Source organism: Pongo pygmaeus, chromosome 5 (genome assembly GCF_028885625.2).
Source record: "Pongo pygmaeus isolate AG05252 chromosome 5, NHGRI_mPonPyg2-v2.0_pri, whole genome shotgun sequence".
Classification (NCBI taxonomy): Eukaryota; Metazoa; Chordata; class Mammalia; order Primates; family Hominidae; genus Pongo; species Pongo pygmaeus.
The window spans coordinates 85,116,823-85,134,336 of NC_072378.2; the positions used below are offsets into that span (position 1 = coordinate 85,116,823).

Sequence of the window (17,514 nt, forward strand, 5' to 3'; positions counted from 1 at the left end):
GGAGAAAGTAAAAATAAGGTTTAAGGCCGGGTGCGGTGGCTCACACCTGTAATCCTAGCACTTTGGGAGGCCGAGGTGGGCGGATCACAATGTCAGGAGATCGAGACCATCCTGGCTAACATGGTGAAACCCTGTCTCTACTAAAAATACAAAAAATTAGCCGGGCATGGTGGCATGCTCCTGTAGTCCCAGCTACTCGAGAGGCTGAGGCAGGAGAATCACTTGAACCTGGGAGGCGGAGGTTGCAGTGAGCCGAGATCATGCCACTGCACTCCAGCCTGGGCAACAGAGCAAAACTCTGTCTAAAAAAAAAAAATAAATAAGTAAATAATGTTTAAAATAATCTCCTAAAAGATACACTTAGAAAGAATAAGACCTAATATTTGATAGAGCAGGGTGAGTGTAATCAAAAATTTAATTGTACATTTAAAAGTAACTAAAAGAGTATAATTGGACTGTTTGTAACATAAATGATAAATGCTTGAGGGATACATACCCCATTTTCCATGATGTGATTATTACTTACTACATGCCTGTATCAAAGTATCTCATGTACCCCACAAATATGTACACTTTCCATCTACTCACAAAAAATTGTTTTAAATCTTTCATTAAATGATAAAGCCCCAAATTCCCAAATTTCTCATTAAAAATATATACCTTGTGAATCCTTCTTATTAGGACAGAAGCAAAAAACCGTAATGTTATTCTCAGTTCATCAACAAAGGATTCATCATCTGTCACATCCCTTCAATAAGGAGAAAACAAATATTCAGAAGTTCAGAGAAATACAGTTTCACCTTCTACAATCCAAGGGAAAATTTTCCTTTTCTGTTTACTTAAGCTACTTTTCTTTTTTCATTTACAAAGAATACATTTCATTGCAGAACAAAAGACATGTACAAAAAATAAAACAAACATCTACCATAATTCTAGCATCAAGACATAATCACTATTAACTAAATTGTAACACATATTTCCTTGCAGACATACATGACTACATAGTCTTATTTTTATAATACTGAGATCATGTTCTAAGCAACATCAAAGAAAGTTCAAAGAAATAAAACAATGAATAATTTTGGAGAAGCAACAGAATTAATACAAAATTTTTAAATAATTTAAAATACTTATAAAATAAATTCTAAAAGTTAAAACAAAAAAAGGTGTGCTCTATTTGAAAAAGAAATTGAATGAATTGAAACTCAGACATTTTGTAATACAGAAATTCTGACAACCTTCAACTGAGGAGTTACTTTCATTTTCCTGATGTTTGGAGGGCCCTAGAATTAGAACACTTCCCTAATTAAAGGCAAGAAAAGAAAGAAGGATGATATCTTGAACTCAAAGACGGTATTGTTAACTTCCTTGGCAGAATAGGAAAGATAATTCTATCAACCATGCTTCCCACTGTTAACCCTAAAGAAGGGGATATTACAGCATCAATAGCTACAACTGAGAAGAAAATATACTTTCACACTTAGAAATACAACTAGATTTTATGTCGAAAGTGTCGTAATGAGAGATGGGAAAAGATAAGGGAGTCTTCACAAAAGAATTCATTTTACAAAAGGCCTCACCATGAGCTTTAATTAAATGGCAAATGCCAGATATTTAAGGCAGAATCAAATGTAAATTTACACAGCTCTCCAGGAAAATATGGCATAGAAACGATATTAAATTTGTCTTAAACACTCTGGGTGAATTCAACCAGTAGCATTTTTTTTTTTTTAATTAGAAATTCGGCCAGGCATGGTGGCTCACACCTATAATCCCAACACTTTGGGAGGCCGAGGTGGGTGGATCACTTGAAGTCGGGAGTTTGAGACCAGCCTGACCAACATGGGGAAACCCCATCTCTACTAAAAATACAAAAATTAGCCAAGCATAGTGGTGCACACCTGTAATCCCAGCTTCTTGGGAGGCTGAGGTGGGAGGATTGCTTGAACCTGGGAGGTGGAGGTTGCAGTGAGCTGAGGTCGCGCCACTGCACTCCAGCCGAGGCAACAGAGCACGACTCCACCTCAAAGAAAAAAAAAAAAAAGAAAGAAAGAAAAGAAAATTCAAAATATACTGAATCAATATAAAATCAGGGTAGATGTCATTAAACACCATATGTATAAGTCATGGAGGTGCAAGTGTTCAAATATATATTAAACACATGACGCTTATTTAAGAAAATATGTATTTATTAAATGATATAAGTTGGATCTAATTTCAAAATAGATTTCTGTCAAATCTAAAGTATTTTCTGTATCTTCAAAAGCACAAGGCTCTTGTACATACATGGCATACACCAAAAACAAAGGTACTTGGGGAAAAAAAACCATTAATTCTCCAGGAAAAGGACTGAAGCTATCTTTCAATTTAATGAAATATGTGAATACAGATTCCCCTCCAAAAGGTAGAATTCTTTCAAATGTGAAACCTGTATACAAAATTATTAAATTACTACATTTAGGAGTGATAAGGAATTCTACAAGTTACTTTTCTTTCAAAACACAGCCTAAGTTTTCTTCCTCTTTACTATCACCAAATTATTAATTGACTGATGCCTACATCAGTGGTTCTTAACTAGGGCCCATTATGCCTTCCAGGTCATATCTGGCAACCTCTGAAGACATTTTTATTGGTCTCAACTGGTGGCAGAGATGTCTGCTACTAGTATCTAATGGGAGAGGTCAGGGGTGCTAATTATCATGTAACGCACAGTACTGCCCCCACAACAAATAATTATTTTGGCTAAAGGGTCAACAATGACAAAGTTGAGAAATCCTGGTCTACGTGAAAAACATGTCATTAGCATGCTTAACTTAATAGTATTCACTGTATCAAAGAAAAAAGATCTTACAGAAAGAACCTACCTGTACCACGGATAAACAAAGTTTTCCAACACTAATTCAAGAACCTGCATAAACAATTATTTTTTAAAGAAAAATAAAATTAATTAGTTTTTGGAAAATAAATGGTACTATTTGGTAATATGTAACACTACCAAGAAACAATTTTATTATCACAAATAGTGACAGTAGGCCGGGAGCAGTGGCTCACACCTGTAATCCCAGCACTTTGGGAGGTCAAGGCAGGTGGATGGCTTGAGCTCACGAGTTTGAGACCAGCCTGGGTAACATGATGAAACCCTTTATCTACAAAAAACACAACAATAAGCTGGGTGTAGTGGCATGTACCTGTAGTCCCAGCTATTTGGGGGGGCTGAGGCAGGAGTATCGCTTGAGCCTGAGAGGCAGAGGTTATAGTGAGCCAAGATGTTGCCACTGCACACCAGCCTGGGCGACAGAGTGAGACTCTGTCTCAAAAAAACAAAAAACAAATAATGACAGTAATATAATACTTTCACATGACAAAATGTGTATTTCAACCTTATGTGAATGAGGATCAAAGAAAACATATGAGAAAACACTTGGAAAATCATAAAAATTCCACAAATAGGAGAAGTTATTATTAGAATGACATACACATATTTCTAAATATTCCCATAATCAAACAAAAAGTTAAATAAATTGTTTCTGACTCTGAAGCTTAACTGAACCAAAAACGTGCTATGGAAAGAAGAAACAGAGCAAGTTAGTCCTTTCCATTCCTAACTTTATAAGTCATTATTTTCAGAATACAGTGAAGAAATAAGCAGCTAAGATTTATGTAAGGGGTCAAAATTAGGTGTTAGTGGTTACCTCTGAAGGGAGTATAGTGGCTAGAGGGGAACACAAAGGGGAGTTCTGGGATGCTGGTAATGTTTTGTTTCCTGATCTGAATGCTGGTTACACAGATATGTTCGCTTTGCGAAAATTTTACCTGTACACTCAAATCAGTACATAAGTTATTTAAGTGAAAAAGTAACAAAACAAAATAAAACAAACCCTGGGTGTTAAATCTTCCATTTCTTGGATTTGGGTGTGGCAGTATGTCATAATTTTTACAAGGAGTTGCAACATTGGGCAGTAACTTACAAATGCAGTAGGGAGGGAACAAAACGACATATCTAATCTAATGCTTCCAAAATTAGATCATATATTTTCTCTGGCAGCAATAACAAAGGTTGTGAATTCTCTAGTTTAAATATTAAGGGAACAATAATTTAGATGTTTTAGTACAAAAACTAAGCATTGTTTATATGTGTTGGGAAATGAAAATACATATAAACAGGGATAACAATGAATAGGACAGAGAGAACAGACTAGAACGAGTTATCGTTAAACATTTGTTCTTCATTTCCCACATCCAGCCAATCACCAAGTCCTACTGATTTTATATCCTAAGTAGTGCTTTTCTTTTTTTTTTTTTTTGAAGTGGAGTTTCGCTCTTGTTGCCCAGGCTGGAGTGCAACAGCACAATCTTGGCTCACCTCAACCTCCGCCTCCAGGGTTCAAGCAATTCTGCCTCAGCCTCCCGAGTAGCTGGGATTATAGGCATGTGCCACCACGACTGGCTAATTTTGCATTTTTACTAGAGATGGGGTTTCTCCATGTTGGTCAGGCTGGTCTCGAACTCCCGACCTTAGGTGATCTGCCCACCTTGGCCTCCCAAAGTGCTGGGATTACAGGCGTGAGCCAACACGCCCGGCTGGTACTCATTTTCTTACCCCTTATATTGCATCAATGGCCTCTCAACTCCCTGCCTCCAAGCTCACTCCCCTCCATCCTAAATAGAGTTGCCAAAGTAACCTAAAACATACATTTGACCACATCATCCTCTTGCATGAAATCCTCAATATATCAAACCTGAATATATGAAAATAAGAAAGGTATAAATTGCACTGATTTTGAAGGGGACCTGCTGGCATGCAGCAGCTACATCACTTCCTTTTCACTCCCAGTATACCCTATAAGTCACATCTGAAAATTCAAGAAAATCACTGACTTCCAGAATCAATTAATCTAAGCTCCATCAGCATAGCCCTTAAAGTCATTTGATAGGTCTCATTTCTAAAGGACCATATAAAATCCTGATTAAGAACTTAACCAGACCTGAGTTTTTTATTGAGTTCTATAATCAACCAAATATGAAACTTGAGAAAATTATTAAAATTCTAAATTTCATTTACCTTTGGTAAAATTATCAATACTAGTACCCACTTCATAGGTTATATGTAGATAACATGAAATAAAGAATGAGCTTAGCACAATGCCTAACATACAGTAAGTAAATCATTAAATATTAGCTACTAGAATATTGTTTCCTCATTGCCCACATCCTCCCTCACATTTTACTCTCCAGTTTGCTGAACATCCCACCTTGTTTCAAGCCTCTCTTTCCTTTTGAAAGCTCTACTCAAATCCTGAAATACCCTTTCACACACTATTAGTCTGGCAAACCTCTAGTTCTCCGATCTGATTGCCCTCTCAATAGTTATGAACTTCTCCTCTATACTAATTCTATATACCTTAATTTTTTTCCATTATTGCCTGCATTAAATTATATTGTGATTACCTGTTTATATGCCTGCCTCCACTTCTAGACTAAAGTTCCTGGTAGAAAGGGACCATATCTTCACTTTTAATCACTACGGCCTAGCCCAGTTCCTACCTATAAGATATCAAAATATGTTTTTAAATGTGACAGCTAATATTTACTGAGCACCAGTATGTGCCAGGTACTGGACCAAGGGTTTTATACAAGTTCTTTCATTTTTATGAATGAATGACATGTCAAAGACACAAATAATACTCTTGTTAGAAGTTTTCTTCAACAGACCTCAACTTCGCACTCTCCAACAGAAATATAACGTAAATCACCCATTAATTTTAAATTTTCTAGTAGCTACATTTTTTACAACGTAAAAAGAAACAGGTGAAATTAATTTTATATTTTATTTAACCCAACACATCCAAAATATTATCATTTCAACATGTAATCAATATAAAAAATGAGATACTTGTCCAGGCGCAGTGGCTGACTCCCATACTACCAACACTTTGGGAGGTCGAGGCAGGTGGATCACAAGGTCAGGAGTTCGAGACCAGCCTGGCCAATATGGTGAAACCCTGTCTCTACTAAAAATACAAAAATTAGCTGGGCGTGGTGGTGTGTGCTTGTAGTCCCAGCTACTTGGGAGGCTGAGGCAAGAGAATCGTTTTAACTCGAGAGGCGGAGGTTGCAGTGACGCAAGATTATGCCACTGCACCCCAGCCTGGTTGACAGAGCGAGATTCCGTCTCAAAAAAAAAAGAAACTTTACATTCCTTTTTTCTGAGTCTTTTCTTACTAAGTCTTCTTACGAAATCTTCAAAATCCACTATTTTATAGACAGAACACATGTCAACCTGGACTAGCACATTTCAAGTGTTTATTAATACTTAACACGTGGCTAGGAGCTACCATATTAGACAGAAGTCTTAAATCAGAGTATCTTGAAGATGAAAAAGGCCTTAGAGGCCCGGCACAGTGGCTCACGCCTGTAAATCCAGCACTTTGGGAGGCCGACGTGGGTGGATCACAAGGTCAGGAGATCGAGACCACATCCTGGCTAACACATGAAACCCCGTCTCTACTAAAAAGACAAAAGAAAAAAAATTAGCCAGGCGTGGTGGTGCATGCCTGTAGTCCCAGCTACTCGGGAGGCTGAGGCAGGAGAATCACTTGAACCCGGGAGGCAGAGGTTGCAGTGAGGTGAGATCGTGCCACTGCACTCCGGCCTGGGTGGCAGAGCAAGACTCCATCTCAAAAAAAAAAAAAGGCCTTAGAGAAGCAAAGAAAAAAATGCCAAATTTTAATGGGTTTTTATGCAGGATACAAAATGGGATAATGAACAATTAAGCGGGATTCAGATGCTATTCTTCAACTAAGTAGCATCCAATTTGATTTAATACACTTTGATCAGCTACCAACAATACACGTGACCTGATACTTGGTGCTAGGAACAAATGAGACTCCATTCCTTGCCTTCAAGGACTTGAGTGTTTTGTCAAATCCACTGAGAAGACAAGTCTTTAAAACAACTAAAACATGTTACCAAAAAGATACATATAAAATCTGACTGTAACAAAGATAAGAGAACATGCTTTCCATTCCTGTATTATGCAGAAATACTGAAAAATATCCCATTCCCTACTCTACTCTTCAGTTAGTGTCAAAACTGGGGTCATAATTCAGTAAGATATATATCGATTTGCTCTTGCAGTCCAGGGTTCCTTTTGGAATTACAAAATGATATTTCTGCTGCGCTATCATAAAGATGACTGTTTTCATCTTTATGACTGTTTCAGGTAAACCAGTGCTTTCCTTAGCTGAAAATGTCTAAATTAAACATGAGATTCAAAAACATTTCTAGCTTACTACTCAAGTTGTTTAGTCTGCAATAACCAACTGCCTAACTCATAACTGATTTAAGTGACATGTATTAAGATGCTCCATAATTAAATTTTTTGATAAAAAATTCTGGAAAATTTTTCCACAGGCATTTAACATTCTCTGTTAATAATATTAATTGAATCAGTTACCTCTGAGAGAGATGCATCAACCTTGGAAGAAATTTTCAGGTCTAGCCATGGCTGGTAGTTTTCAAGTAGCAAAGAAGGCCTAAAGAAAAATTATACAACTAAATCACTTGAAATCCAAATGTAATTAGAAGGATCAACAAATAAAAAAAATTTAACTTACCTATGTCGTTTACATTTCACTTTACCACAAACAGCACAGCTATGACCTTGAGGAAATAATTCCTGAAGTCCTAACTGCTAAAAAAGGAAAATGAGAGGTGGTGGGGAGATCCATCTTTACATATCATCTTTATTTAAAAGAATCAACTTTTCAGAAGTTTTTAAAATCAATGTATAAACTCAAAGAACATTTTTTGTCTACTTTAACAGTGAAACCTTTCTTTGTAATACATAACACTGGCTAAACTAAACCATCAGAGAAAAAAATACCAGATGAAATGCCTTATAATACCTAAGCCAAATTTCTAAGCTTAAAGTTAAAATCAATTGTTATGATCACTTAAAAAAAATTCAGTCTATATTTGAAAGTGATAACTTGGCCAGGCACAGTGGCTCACACCTATAATCCTAGCACCCTGGGAGACCGAGGTGGGTGGATGGCTTGAGCCCAGGAGTTTGAGGCCAGCCTGGGAAACATGGTAAAACCCTATCTCTACAAAAAAAATTCAAAAATTAGACAGGTGTGGTGACACATGCCTATAGTCCCAGCTACCCAGGAGGCTGAGGTGGGAGGATCACCTGAGCTCAGGAGTTTGAGGCTGCAGTAAGCCGTGATCCTGCCACTGCACTCTAGCCTGTGCAACTCTAGCCTGTCTCAAAAAAAGGAAGAAAAAAGAAAATGACACTCTACTGCAAAGGCACAATAAGAAAAAACTATTTTCTCTTTCTCCAAAATCTTGAATTCAATGACAAAGGTACGAGGTAACTACTACAGTTCCTGATCAAATATGGGGCACCACTTTCAGTTGTGTTTCCTCTGAGTAGAAATACCAACAAACCCGAGACAAGATACTACATCAACTTAAAGAATTATTAAGACTTAAAGATATCCCACTAGGCCAGGCGCAATGACTCATGCCTGTAATCCTAACACTTTGGTAGGCCGAGGCAAGTAGATCACCTGAGGTCAGGAGTTCGAGACCAGCCTGGCCAACACGGCGAAACCCCGTCTCTACTAAAAATACAAAAATTAGCTGGGCTTGGTGGCGTGTGCCTGTAATCCCAGTTACATGGAAGGCTGAGGCAGAAGAATCACTTGAACCTGGGAGGCAGAGGTTGCAGTGAACCAAAATGGCGCCACCGCACTCCAGCCTGGGTGACAGAGCAAGACTCCATGTCAAAAAAAAAAGGAAAAGGAAAAGATATCCCACTAAACCCTAATCTACAGACCAGAATCTTGCTTTACAGAGATAGATTCACCACATTACCACCCTTCATTAAATTTCAGAAATAAATTACTTTGGTTATACAAACTGCCTAATTATATCTCTGTTTCTACGAAGCACACAAACATTTAAGAATTTAATAGGATTAGATCACTTAACCCAGAATTTCCTGAGTCTGTGCCTCAGAATCAGCTGGAAAGCTTCTAACAAGTACTGATTACAAGGCTCTAACCCAGAACTATTCAATCAAAATCTGGTAGTACACCCCAGGAATCTGTATTTTTTAATCCCCCAGGAGATCTACTGTACAACCAGTTTTGGGAACCTCTGATTTAATTTATTGTCCTCATGGTTAATAGAGGACACCCTAAAATTGTGGATTCCAACTTTCTGAAACTTTTGTACCATATTTTCTTTTTATAGCTCCTCTAAGAGAATTGTATACCTTAAAAGCATACACAGATACAAATCTTATTTTGAAAATTTTCTAATAGACTTCCATTATTAAATAAAATTAGATGGATTTTTTTAAATCACTGCTTTTAGCACAGTACCAAAAAAAAAAAAAAAAAGAAGAAATTGAAAGAAAACAAATTTTGTAAATTAAAAAAATACACTGCTTTAGCAGGCTTTCAAATAATAAACAGCTTAGGCTCATACACATTGATTCTTAACAATAAGAACACATAATTTTACCTTGGGTTTGTATTTTATTGTGAAGAATATATTTGGTAAGAGAGAATCGGGTCCTAGTGAGCAGTAGAATGTGACAACTCCAGCAACAAATGACCAGAAGATCATTAAAATATGAATATACCTTAAAAATAAATGAAAATAATTATTAGAACCAAATAAAATGCCTAATTCTAAGTTACTGCTTCACTGATTTAACAAGCATTCATTAAGCACCTACAATATCAGATTGAAGCAATTTTTCCAATTATGATTAATTTTTTGTAATGTATTAAACACAAGAATCATAAGATGTATGCTATCAAATACATATTTCATTTAAAGGATAAGGAAGCATAAATGATCAATATTTCATAATTGGTACCTATGTTTAACTAGTCTATACTACATTCTTCCAGAATACCTTCTGATGATATTGTAGTATTCATATCCCAACAAAATTCTGATTATTTTTCACTACATAAAAAAAATTTTACTAAGTACCTATTTTGTTATAGACAGAGGTAGGCCCTGGGAATACAGCAAGGAACTGCACTGCATAGTCTCTACCTGCATGGAAAACACTGTCTAGTCATGGTGATGCGTAGGTAAAAATAAGCACAATACTATGTGATCACACATGTGATATTACGACAGAAAGTCTGTGTGATATGGGAATACCACAGGCTGATTAACCCAAATTTGAAAACAACAGAAAAGTTTTATCAGAGAAAGCAATGTCTACAGAAAAACTTAAAGGGTAAGTAGGAACAAATAAACAGAAGAGGATAGGATAGAGGTATGGGAGACTGGAGAAGAGGCACGAGAATTCATGCTTGAGAGAAACACATGGGCTTAGGTCTGTGTGAGCATACTTCCAAGGAAGAAGGCCTTAAGATGAATCTAAAAGCAAAAGCAGAAGCCAAATAATATAGTGTCATATAATGGGCAATGTGTGTCTTAATACAGGTAGTCCTCACATTGCACAGTTCTGCTTTGCAAAAATTTCAGATACCATGATTGTGCTAAATAACACCAATCTCCCACAACACAGTTCAAATGCCAATGACCACAGTATTATTTATTAACTGTGAGTAATTGTATAAAGTACAAACTCTGCTAACTCATCAGTCCACAAATCACTATATAAATAACAGATGTGCATCATGATCAGGGACCAATCACATCAGTTCTGTCAGTGACTGGTCACTCACTGCACATTGTTGTTCTTCAGTGCATGCACAGACAGGAAACCATGGAGTTGTGTTACCTCCTTGTCTCCCAATAATAAATCTGCAACACATTTTACAAACATGGCCTTTGGCCCACAAATATTAAAGAGAAACAAAGAAATGAACAGTGATAATGCAAGAAGTAAAATTCAAATCAAATGTAAATGAAGTTACAGAAGAAATAGCTGACTGTGGGAATGATGACAATGCTGCTGTTCAACAGATTCTATGCAGCCAGAGAAAGGTAGTGAACTTATTGACATCAATGAGAAGAGTGGTTCTGGCACAAGGATGAAAATGTCCCAGAAGAAGTGACACCAGCAAAGGAACTTTTGGAGATTTCACAACATTGGATAAAACACTGAAAGTTGATCCAAACTTAGGAGTATGGTAATTCACCTATGCATGAAAAAGATATTCGCTCCATATCCCATGTTATCGGATGAGAAGAGGACAAACACTGTTTAAGTTACTCTTAATATATTTTCACAAAGAAAGAAAACACTTTAATTCTCAATGTTTCTAATGTTTAAAATTACAGTGTACTACTCACTTTACTATTTTTATTTCCCTATACTATTATAACTGACAATGAGAGTTTTCAATGTCTTGACAAAATTTTTTAAAACTCAGTCATAATTTTCCCATTGACTGAAACCATTTTGCACAGTTTCTGCTTGCACAATCATTTTTACAGACCCTCACTACCAGACAAAGCAGGGACTGCCCGTATTATCTTACAAGAAAATGCACTGTAGGGATCTAATAATTTGTAGACTCAGTAGAGACTACAATCCCTTCTGCAAAGTGTTCTTTCTTTACACTCTATTCATGAAGTTCAAATGGGAATAAGAGTTTTTATCTCCTTAAGAGTCTATCTCCCTCACTCAAGACTGGATTAAGAATAGGCAAAACGACAACAACAACAAAATAAGCCAATCATAGCATCTTCTTCCCTACCTACAGCTGACTGGTTCAGGGACGGACACCATCTGAGACAACCTAGTGAGTAACAGGCATTTGAAACACAGTAAATTGCATGAACTGACAGAGTAAACTGCATGAACTGGGGTCCAACCAGTCTCGTTCATCTCATGATAGTAGAAATGTGAAGCTGTAATAAAACTGACAGCCTATGCTTTGTCACTTAAAGGAAAGAGGAGTGACAAGAGAATGATGCCAGAATTCAGAGAGGAGGAGAAAAAGGAAGGGGAAGAAAGTATTGGCAGTATTCCAAATCCTGCTTCCATGTGTTTCTGGGGCCCAGCTACACTCCAGTTATTTCTGCACTTACAAAACCTTCCAAGGCTTGCCCTTTGTTAAGCCTAGTGTGAGCTGAGTTTCTGTTATCTACTATCAAGAGTCCTGAGTAATACCTATGAGACAATGAAGAGATTTAAGAAGATTTTAAAGAATTTTCAAGAGTTTTCAGAAGGATATCATTAGATTAAATAATAGGAAGACCATTCTGGATGAAATATGGAGAATGCCCTAGACTGGAAACACACAGCCTAGTTAGAAAACTGTTGCAGTAATCTACGAGCCAGTGATGGCCTAAACTAGGGAAGAGACTTAGAGATCTTAAAAAGTGAATTATTTTGTGAGACACTGGGAGGAAAAATTAAGAGGATTAAGTAATTGATTAGATGTGAGCAGAAGGAGCCAGGTACAGTAGCTCATACCTGTAATCCTAACACTCTGGGAGGCCAAGGCAGGCAGATCACTTGAGGTCAGGAGTTTGAGACCAGCCTGGCCAACATGGTGAAACCCCATCTCTACTAAAAATAAAAATTAGCTGGGCATGGTGGCGCATGCCTGTAATCCCAGCTACTAGGGAAGGTGAGGCAGGAGAATCGCTTGAACCTGGGAGGTGGAGGCTGCAGTAAGCCGAGATTGGGCCACTGCACTCCGGCTGGGTGACAGAGCAAGACTCCGTCTAAATAAATAAATAAATAAATAAAAGCAGAAAAGAAAAATAAAAAATCAGTTCTCTTTGGGCATGTTAAGTGTCAGGTATTTTAAAACATGCTACACAGAAATGTTCCACAAGCACCTAAATATTGGGTAGTCTCAATCTCTGGAGAGAATATGGGTTAAGGATAAAGGTTTAGAAATTATCAACATAAATATCACTGAAGCCATAGGAATAAATGACATGACCCAGGGAGAATCTACAGAGTTAAAAAAGAAATGAGCATAAGATATTTAAGAACTAGGCAGAGGAAAAGAAATCTATAAAGGAATCAAGTAATTAGAAGAGTTGGAAAGAAAACCAAGGGTCAAGTCATAAAAACTGGCAAGGTCAAAAACAAACAAACAAACAGAAAAAAAAAAAAACTACAGAAATGAAGTGGACAACATGACCAAATGTTTGTAAAATAAAAATTGAGAGGTGTCCATTAGTTTTTACAATAAAAGAGGCACTGATTAACTAGGCAAAAACAATTTTAGAATGGCAAAGGGCTACAACGGATTGAGGAGTGAGATGGAGGTGAGGAAGTGGGATTGGTAAATGTAGATAATTCTCTTTCTAAATAAAAGAAGAGCTAACACAGTAACTGGAGGGGGACAGTAAGTTAAGGTTTTTGGTTAAAAACCTGATCACATTTAAATGGCGATATAGGAGAAAAGGAGACAAGAGGGAAAGAAGTAGAAAAAAAGAAATAATGCGTAAATACTATCTTACAGAAGGTAGAAGTTGTTAGGATTCAGAATCTAAATGGAAGAACAGTTATAAATGAGAGAAATGTCTCTTTCCCAACACCGCACAGGATGCATAGAAGGATGAATATGCAGTTACATTTGTAGATTTGGTAACAAGAAAGCCATATAATGGCTTTCATATAAAACAGGAGATCCTGAGAGTAAATGACAAAGGTAGCATGACAGAGAGTAAATAACAAAGGTTCTAGAAGACTGGGGAAATTCTGACACAGTTGCCACAGAGAAGGGAAGAGGGGGGTATCCTGGGGAACTGCTGGACATTACTGAGGCTGAAGACAATGAACTTTTCAGTTGTGGGATCTTTTCCAGCAGCATTCAGTTTTCAGAATATGAATCTAAAAAAAGCAAACAGCATCACTGATCCCAGATTTGGATTCTGACAGGCGAGTAGAATGGAAAGGATGGAGTTAAGGATACTAGAAATAGACTGCATGAAGTGACTGATGGACCAAGCTATCTGTCTTAAGCTAGACTGGCTCTAAACTGCATCAGAAAGTAACTAACAACAGAAGAGGGACAACATACAGAAAGAAAGCAGAGTCAGGAGATTGAAATGTCAAGAAGCAGGGACAGTGTGACTGACTAAATGAAAGAAGTTGACACTGGTGATTAAGTGACATATTTGATTCTTAAGATTTCAGAGGTAGCCAGGCGCAGTGGCTCACGCCTGTAATCCTAGCACTTTGGAAGACCAAGGCGGGCGGATCACCTGAGCTCAGGGGTTCGAGACCAGCCTGGCCAACATGGTGAAACCACGTCTCTACTAAAAGTACAAAAAAATTAGCCGGGCATGATGGTGTGTGCCTGTAATCCCAGCTACTCAGGAGGCTGAGGCAGAAGAATCATTTGAACCCGGCAGGCAGAAGTTGCAGTGAGCCGAAATCAAGCCACTATACTCCAGCCTGGGCGACAGAATGGGACTCCGTCTAAAAAAAAAAAAAGATTTCAGAGGTAAACAGCTGGCATGCCACATACCTACGGATGGCCTGGCCATCATCACCCAAGTGACCAACCCCAAAGAGGACAAGAGCCAGGTGCCGGGCATGGGCAAGAAAAATACCTGTTCACTACAGAGATAACTGAAATGACAGCCAAGCAAAAAGCAAAAAAAGTAAACAAAAGGACCATAAGGAGAGAGACAGGCAGAACAAGATAGCCAAATAGAAGGCTCTCATCATCCTCCCTACAGGAATACCAAATTTAATAACTAGCTAAACAAAAAAACACCTTCATAAGAATCAAAAACCAGGTGACTGATCACAGTACATGATTTTAACTTCATATTGCTGAAAGAGGCATGGAAGAGGGTAGCAAAGGCAACCCTGAAATTGCCAATACCCCTTCTCCAGCCCCCAGAAATGGCCACATGGCAAAGGAAAGCACACAGCTTGAAAGAAGGACAACACAGTGATTGTGAGAATTTGCACTGAAACTCAGTGCTGCCAACACCAGGAAGAACTTAGCTGATGCCCAGAAAGGGGTCATTTACACATGTCCTGGCCAGAAGGCAACCGCTTATCCCAATAGTCCAAACCTGAGTTTCAGCAATCCTTGACACCACAGGTTCAAGTGCTCTGAGTTCTTAAATAAACTTGAAAGGTCTTAAGTAAACTTGAAAGGCAGTCTAGGCCACAAGGACTGTAACGCCTAGGCAAGTCCTACTACTGTGCTGGGGCTCAAAGCCAGTGGACTTGGAGGGCATGTAAACTAGTGAGACATCAGCCAAGGCAGCTAAGGGAAGGCTTGTGAAACCCCTCTCCAAGTCCCAGGCAGTGCAGCTTGCAGGTCCGAAAGAGACCCTTTCCCACTGCTTGAGGAGAGGAGAGGGGAAAGTAAAGATAACTCTGTCTTTCAACTTGGATATCATCTCAGAGACAGGAAGACAGGGAACTGGGCAGAGTAATGAGGCCCTCATTCCAGGCCCTAGCTCCCAGACATTTCTAGACACACCCTGGGCCAGAAGGAAACTGACTGCCTTTAAAGGAAGGACCCAACCTGGCAGGATTCATCGTCTGCTGACTAAAGAGACTTTGGACTCTGAATAAAACAGCAGCAGTAACCAGGTAGTCACACAGTAGGTCTTGGGTAAGACTGAGATATGCCGGCCTCAGGTGTGTCTAGCACATTCACTGCTCTGATGGCTACAAAGGAGACTTCTTCTGCTTCAAAAAAGCAGAAGAAAGGGTAAAGGGGATGTCATCTTGCAGCTCAGGTACTGGCTTGGCCAGTGAGGTAGAGGACCAAGAGGGCTTTTGGGGTCCCCAATTCCAGGCCTTGGCTCTTAGATGCCATTTCTAGACCTACCCTGGGCCAAAGGGGAGTCCATTGCCCAGAAAGGTGAGTTGCAGGCCTGGTACCATTCACCACAAGCTGACTAAGGAGGCCTTGGGCTTAAGTAAACATTGACAGCAGTAGTTAGATTGATAGAGTCTAGCAGCACTCCCATGGGCTTATGGTGGTAGTTGACATGGGGAGAGACTCTTTTGCCTGGGGAAAAGGAAGAGTGGTAAGGATTTTGTATTGTGGTATAGGTGCCAGCTCAGCCACGGTAGAATAAAACACCAGGTAGATTTCTAAGGTTTCCAATTCCTGGTCCTGGCTCCTGGATGGCATCTCTGGAACCTCCCCATATCCAGGGGAACTTGCCACCCTGAAGGGAAGGACACAAGCCTGGCTGGCTTCACCACCTGCTGATTATAGAGCCCTAACATAGTCAGTAGCCAGATAGTGGTTACAGTGGGCCTTGGATGAGACACAGCGCCTGTGCTGGCTTCAGGTCTGACTCAGCACACTCCTACTCCTGGTGGCCAAAGGGTTACTTGTGTCACTCCTCCCCCAGCTCCAGGCAGCTCAGCACAGAGAGAGACTCCATTTGATTGGAGGAAAGTGGGAGAAGAGAACAGGAGACTCTACCTGGTAATCCAGAGTACTCTTCCAGATCTTATCCAAGACCACCAAGGAGGTACCTCTGTGAGTCTGCATGAACCACAGCGTTACTAGGCTTGCAGTACCCCTTAATGCAAATATGGCTGCATTGACCAAAAATGTAGATGATACCCAAATCCCTTCAAATACCAGGAAAGGCTTCCCAAGGACAGGATACAAACAAGCCCAGAATGCAATCACTACAATAAATAACTCTTCAATACCCAGACACTGAAAAACATCCACAAGCATCAAGACCATGCGGGGAAACATGGCCCACCAAACAAACTAAATAAAGCACGAGGGACCAATCCTGGAGAAACAAAGATATGTGACCTTTTAGATGGAGAATTCAAAATAGCTGTATTAAGGAAACTCAAAGAAATTCAAGATAACACAGAGAAGGAATAAAGAATCCTATCAGATAAATTTAACAAAGAAATTGAAATAATTAGAAGAATTAAGCAGAAATTCTGGAGTTCGAAAACACAACTGACATATAGAAGATTGCATGAGAGTCTCTTAATAGTAGAAGTGATCAAGTAGTAGAAAGAATTACTAAGCTTGAAGACAGGCTATTTGAAAATACACAGAAAAGACAAAAGAACAAAATAACAAAACACATCTAAAAGATTGAAAAAATAGCCTTGAAAGGGCAAATCTAAGAGTTACTGGCCTTAAAGAGGAGGCAGAGAGACAGATCAGGGTAGAATGTTTATTCAAAGGGATAATAACAGAGAACATCCCAAACCTAGAGAAAGGTATCAATGTTCAAGTACAAGAAGATTAGGAACACCAAGCAGATTTAACCTAAGGAAGACTACCTGAAGAAATGTAATAATTAAACTCCCAAAGGTCAAGGATAAAGAAAGGATCCTAAAAGCACCAAGAAAAACTAAACAAATGACATACAATGGAGCTCCAATGCATCTGGCACCAGATTTTTCAGTGGAAACCTTACAGGTCAAGAGAGACATATGACATAAAGCGCATGACATATTTAAAGTGCTGAAGGAAAAAAACTTTCACCCTAGAATAGTATATCCAGCAAAAATACCCTTCAAACATGAAGGAGAAATAAGGACTTTCCCAGGCAAACAAAAGCTGAGGGATTTCATGA

The 17,514-nt window shown here is 38.7% G+C and overlaps 1 protein-coding gene across 31 annotated transcripts in view; it reads right to left on the minus strand.

Annotated features, from left to right (window-relative positions):
- Positions 1 to 17,514, minus strand: part of SNX14 (sorting nexin 14) — a 91,642-nt gene that overhangs the window by 62,005 nt on the left and 12,123 nt on the right. For 11 of the 31 annotated variants that reach the window (XM_054492858.2, XM_054492865.2, XM_054492863.2 and 8 more), the window contains exons 2-6: positions 9,538 to 9,658; positions 7,617 to 7,693; positions 7,457 to 7,535; positions 2,865 to 2,908; positions 661 to 748 (exon numbers count right to left, since the gene is read on the minus strand). In XM_054492858.2, coding sequence (XP_054348833.2) covers positions 661 to 748; positions 2,865 to 2,908; positions 7,457 to 7,535; positions 7,617 to 7,693; positions 9,538 to 9,658 — 409 coding nt within the window. Of the gene's footprint in view, positions 1 to 660; positions 749 to 2,864; positions 2,909 to 6,335; positions 6,508 to 7,456; positions 7,536 to 7,616; positions 7,694 to 9,537; positions 9,659 to 17,514 lie in introns of those variants that run through there. The other 20 variants (XM_054492861.2, XM_054492859.2, XM_054492864.2 and 17 more) reach the window with 4 other exon arrangements.